The sequence below is a fragment of the Pyrgilauda ruficollis genome, unplaced genomic scaffold (assembly GCF_017590135.1).
Source record: "Pyrgilauda ruficollis isolate IOZ18807 unplaced genomic scaffold, ASM1759013v1 scaffold1576, whole genome shotgun sequence".
Taxonomy (NCBI): Eukaryota; Metazoa; Chordata; class Aves; order Passeriformes; family Passeridae; genus Pyrgilauda; species Pyrgilauda ruficollis.
In genome coordinates, this window is record NW_024514499.1 from 1 (window position 1) to 5,011 (window position 5,011).

The following is a 5,011-nucleotide window of genomic DNA, read 5'->3' on the forward strand; positions in this document are numbered from 1 at the left end:
CCAAAATCCCCCTAAAACCCCAAAAATCACCCGAAATTCACCCTAAAAACCCTAAAATCACCCTGAAACCCGAAAATATCACCCCAAAATCACCCTAGAACCCCAAAAATCACCCCAAAATCACCCTGAAAACCCTAAAATCACCCCAAAATCACCCTAAAAATCCCAAAATCACCGTAAAACCCCAAAAATCAGCCCAAAATCACCCTACAAATCCTAAAATCATCCTAAAAGTCCCAAAATCACCCTAAAACCCCAAAAATCACCCCAAAATCACCCAAAAAATCCCAAAATCACTCTAAAACCCCAAGAATCACCCCAAAATCACCCTAAAACTCAAAACTTCACCCCAAAATCACCCCAAAATAACCCAAAAGTCATCGTAAAAACCCCAAAAATATGAATAATTACCTCAAAATCAACTTAAAAACACCAAAAAACACCTCAAAATCACCCTAAAAACCCCAAAAATTCCCAAAATCTCCTAAAATGTCCCAACGTCCCTTAAAATCCCCCTGAAACATCACAAATCTTCCCTTAAAATCCCCAAATTTCACCCTAAAATCTCCCAAAATTCCCAAAAAATGCCCAAATTTTCCGTTAAAATTCCCAAATTTCCCCCCAAAATCCCCAAATTTTCCCCTAAAATCTCACACATTTCCCCGAAATTTCAGAATTTTCCCCCAAATTCCCCCCAAAATACCCAAATTTTCCCTTAAAATCTCCAAAATTCCCGAATTTTATCCAAAATCTCCTAAATTTCACCCCCAAACTTCCCAAAAATCCCCAAATTCCCCCCAAAAGATCCTAAATTTACCCTAAAATTCCCAAATTTCATCCTAAAATCCCCAAATTTTCCCCTAAAATTCCTAAATTTCATCCAAAAATTCTCAAATTTTATCCTAAAATCCCCAAATTTTCCCCTAGAATTCTCAAATTTCATTCTAAATCCCTAAGTTTTGCTCTAAAATTCCTAAATTTCCTCCTAAAATTTCCAAATTTTCGCCTAAAATTCCCAAATTTCATCCAAAAATCCCCAAATTTTCCCCTAAAATCTCATAAATTGCCCACAAATTTCAGCATTTCCCCTCAGAATTCCCAAATTTTCCCAAATTTTCCCATTTCCCCCCAGCCCTGCTGAGCCCGGCCTGCGCCAGCCTCTGCCTGCAGGGGGCGCTGTCCGCCCTGCACCGCAGCCAATCGCCTTCCTGCGCCCGCCTCTGCCGCGCCCTGATTGGCTGCCTCAGCCAGGACAGCCCCGCCCATGACCAGAGGTGAGTGCTGATTGGCTGGGGGTGCCTGCTGCTGTTCTCTGATTGGCTGGGCGCTCCCAGGCCACGTTTCCTGATTGGAAGCCCCTCCCCTTATTGGCCACGCCCCTTCCTGTGATTGGGAGAGCTCTATCCAAATGTGGGCGGAGCCACGGTTGCCATTCTGTGATTGGCCGCTCCTCTGGATCCCTTTTCCCGGATTGGCTCTGCCCTGTGGGTGCTGTCCTTTGATTGGCCGCTGTTTGCGATCCCTCTTCTCTGATTGGCTGTTGTTCAGGATCCCTTTACTCTAATTGGTCGGTTTTCCCAGCCCTGTTTCTCTGATTGGTCGCTGTCCTTGATCCTCTTTCTCTGATTGGCCATTGCTCTGGATGCTTTTTCCCTGATTGGCTGTGGCCAGCAGCTGCTGTCCTCTGATTGGCTGTTGCTCAGAATCCCTTTTATCTAATTGGCCGCAGTTCTGGGTTTCTTTTCTCTGATTGGCCAGTTCACCCAATCCTTTTTCTCTGATTGGTCGCTGTCCTTGATCCTTGTTCTCTGATTGGCCGCTGCTCCCAATCCCCTTTCCCTGATTGGCTGCGGCCATCAGGTCCCGTCCTCTGATTGGCTGTTGTTCGGAATCCCTTTTTTCCAATTGGTTGCTGTTCTGGATCCCATTTCTCTGATTGGCTGCTGCTCCAAATCCCTTTTCTCTGATTGGTCGCTGTCCCTGACCCCTGTTCTCTAATTGGCTGCTCCTGTAGGTCCCCTTTCCCTGATTGGCTGTGGCCTACAACTCCTATGCTCTGATTGGCCGCTTCTCTGGATCCCTTTTTCCTGATTGGCCGCTTCCACTGATCCCTTTCCTCTGATTGGCCCAGCCCTCTGCTGACGTCACTGCAGGACCCCGCCCGGTCCCGCCTCCTGGAGGCGGCCATGACGGTCCTGGACCCCCCGGGGCTCCGCGAGCTCTTCCGGGGTCACCTGCGGGGTCACCTGAGGGGCGTGGCCTCGCACCGAGTGGCCAATCATGGCCTGCAGCGCCTCCTGGACCACGCCCCTGAGGATGTGGTAGGCGGGGCTTAGCTCCGTTGTTCTTTGGGGGCGGGGTTTAAAAGGGACAGGGTCTAAAGTGGGCGGGGCCTAAATGGGAGGGGTCCAAATGAATTGATTGGCTGAGGAATGGGGGTGGGGCTTAAAGGGGCAGGGCCTAAACTGAGACTCTCATTGGTCGGGACGGTGGTGGGCGTGGCTAAGTATGGTTGGAGGGGGTGGGGATTTAAAATGCTAATTAGGGATGGGTGGGGTTTAATTGGGGGCGTGGCTTAAAGGGAGAATGTCATTGGTTGGGACAGTGGTGGGAGGGGCGGAAAGTTAAGTGGGAGGGGCTTAAAGGGGGTGGGGATTAAAGGGGAGAATTTGATTGGTTGGGAGGGGAGGGGGAGTGGCTTGAATGGTAAAGAGGTGGAGCTTAGAGAGGGTGTGGCTTAGGGTGAGCTTTCTATTGGCCAGAAATGTGGTGGGAGGGGCTTGAAAGGGTGAGGTTTGAAAGAGGAGGGGCTTAGAGGGGGTGTGGCTTAGAAGGACGTTCCTATTGGCCAGAAATGTGATGGGAGGGGCTTAAAGGCACCAAAACCCCAATGGGTGGGGCTTAAAGGGATTAATTGACTGGGAGCGACTTCCTGATTGGCTGTGAGGGTTCTGTGGGTGTGTCTAAGGGAGGTGGGTGTGTCTAAGGGCGGTGGGCGTGTCTAAGGTGGCTCCCATGACCACAGCAGGCGAGGGAGGTGCTGTCGGAGCTGGGCCCCGCCCTGCAGGAGCCGCTGGCCCGGGGCCACGCCGGGGTGGTGCTGGCGCTGCTGGGGGCGGCGCTGCGGCACCCCCGGCTCCAGGGGGAGGCGCTGCAGAGCCTCTTCCAGGTGGGACACGCCCCCTTGGCGATGATAAACCACTCCTGCTTTGTGATAAGCCACGCCCACTTTGTGATAAACCACACCTGCTTTGTGATAAACCGCTCCCACTTTGTGATAAACCACTCCTTTGTGATAAACCACGCCCACTTTGTGATAAACCACTCCTTCTTTGTGATAAACCACTCCCACTTTGTGATAAACCATGCCCTCTTTGTGCTAAACCACTCCTGCTTTGTGATAAACCACCCCCGCTTTGTGTTAAGCCACTCCCTCTTTGTGTTAAACCACGCCCACTTTGTGATAAACCACTCCCACTTTATCATAACCCACCCCCTCTTTGTGATAAACCACGCCCACTTTGTGATAAACCGCTCCCACTTTGTGATAAACTACTCCTTCTTTGTGATAAACCACGCCCACTTTGTGATAAACCACTCCTTCTTTGTGATAAACCACTCCCACTTTGTGATAAACCATGCCCTCTTTGTGCTAAACCACTCCTGCTTTGTGATAAACCACCCCCGCTTTGTGTTAAGCCACTCCCTCTTTGTGTTAAACCACGCCCTCTTTGTGATAAACCACTCCTTTTTTGTGATAAACCACTCCCACTTTTTTATAACCTACCCCCTCTTTGTGATAAACCACGCCCGCTTTGTGATAAACCACTCCCACTTTGTGATAAACCACTCCCACTTTATCATAACCCACCCCCTCTTTTTGATAAACCACGCCCACTTTGTGATAAACCACCCCCGCTTTGTGTTAAGCCACTCCCTCTTTGTGTTAAACCACGCCCACTTTGTGATAAACCACTCCCACTTTATCATAACCCACCCCCTCTTTTTGATAAACCACGCCCACTTTGTGTTAAACCACTCCCACTTTCTGATAAACCACGCCTGCTTTGTGATAAACCACGCCCACATTTTGATAAACCACACCCTCTTTGTGATAAACCACTCCCACATTTTGATAAACCACCCCCCGCTTTGTGCTAAGCCACGCCCACCTTGTGTTAAGCCACACCCACTTTGTGATAAGCCACTCCCACTTTGTCATAAAGCACCCCTTCTATGTGCTAAACCACGCCCACTTTGGTATAAACCACGCCTGCTTTGTGTCAAACTACGCCCACTTTGTGTCAAACCACGCCCACTTTGTGATAAACCACGCCTACTTTGTGATAAACCACTCCCACCTTATCATAACCCACCTCCTCTTTGTGTTAAACCACTCCCTCCATGTGATAAGCCACTCCCACTTTGTGATAAACCACTCCCACTTTCTGCTAATCCTCGCCCTTTGTGCTAATGGTGTGGGTGAAACATAATTTGGTGCCCCACTTTGTGCTAAGCCACTCCCACTTCATGCTAAGCCACACCCCTTTCATTTCCTGTCACTCCCCTTTCATAAAGCCACACCCCCTTTGAACCCCACCTTCTTTGTGCCAAGCCACGCCCACTTCCAGCTCAGCCACTCCCCTTCCTGAACCACACCCACTTCTAGATAAGCCCCACCCACATTTCCATATCCTGAACAAGCCACTCCCCTTTCCCTTTAGCCCCGCCCCCTCTAAGCCCTGCCTGCTTAACCCCACCCCTTTAAGCCTCACCCCTAACCGCACCTTAAGCTCCACCCCTTTTAGCCCTGCCCTCTCTAAGCCCCGCCCCTTTCCCATCAGGCCCTGCGCTGTTGGGCCCCGCCCCTCCACCCCCATTGCGTCACCGCCCTGGCCCAGCTCCGCCCCCTGGAGGGCGGGGACAGCGAGGAGGGGGCGGAGCCTGAGGTAAAAGGGGCGGGGGCTGGGAAGGGGTGGGGTTAAAGTGGGCGGGGCTTGAGGGGTGCTGT

The 5,011-nt window shown here is 50.8% G+C and overlaps 1 protein-coding gene across 1 annotated transcript; it reads left to right on the forward strand.

Annotated features, from left to right (window-relative positions):
• Positions 1-1,132: 1,132 nt before the first annotated feature.
• Positions 1,133-4,975, forward strand: NOP9 (NOP9 nucleolar protein; the record flags this gene model as incomplete). The annotated part of the gene is made up of 4 exons (XM_041461905.1): positions 1,133-1,274; positions 2,132-2,321; positions 3,029-3,169; positions 4,845-4,975. Coding segments are annotated over 4 exons (604 nt in total), but the record flags the coding sequence as incomplete, so codon positions are not given.
• Between the last annotated feature and the right edge of the window lie 36 nt (positions 4,976-5,011).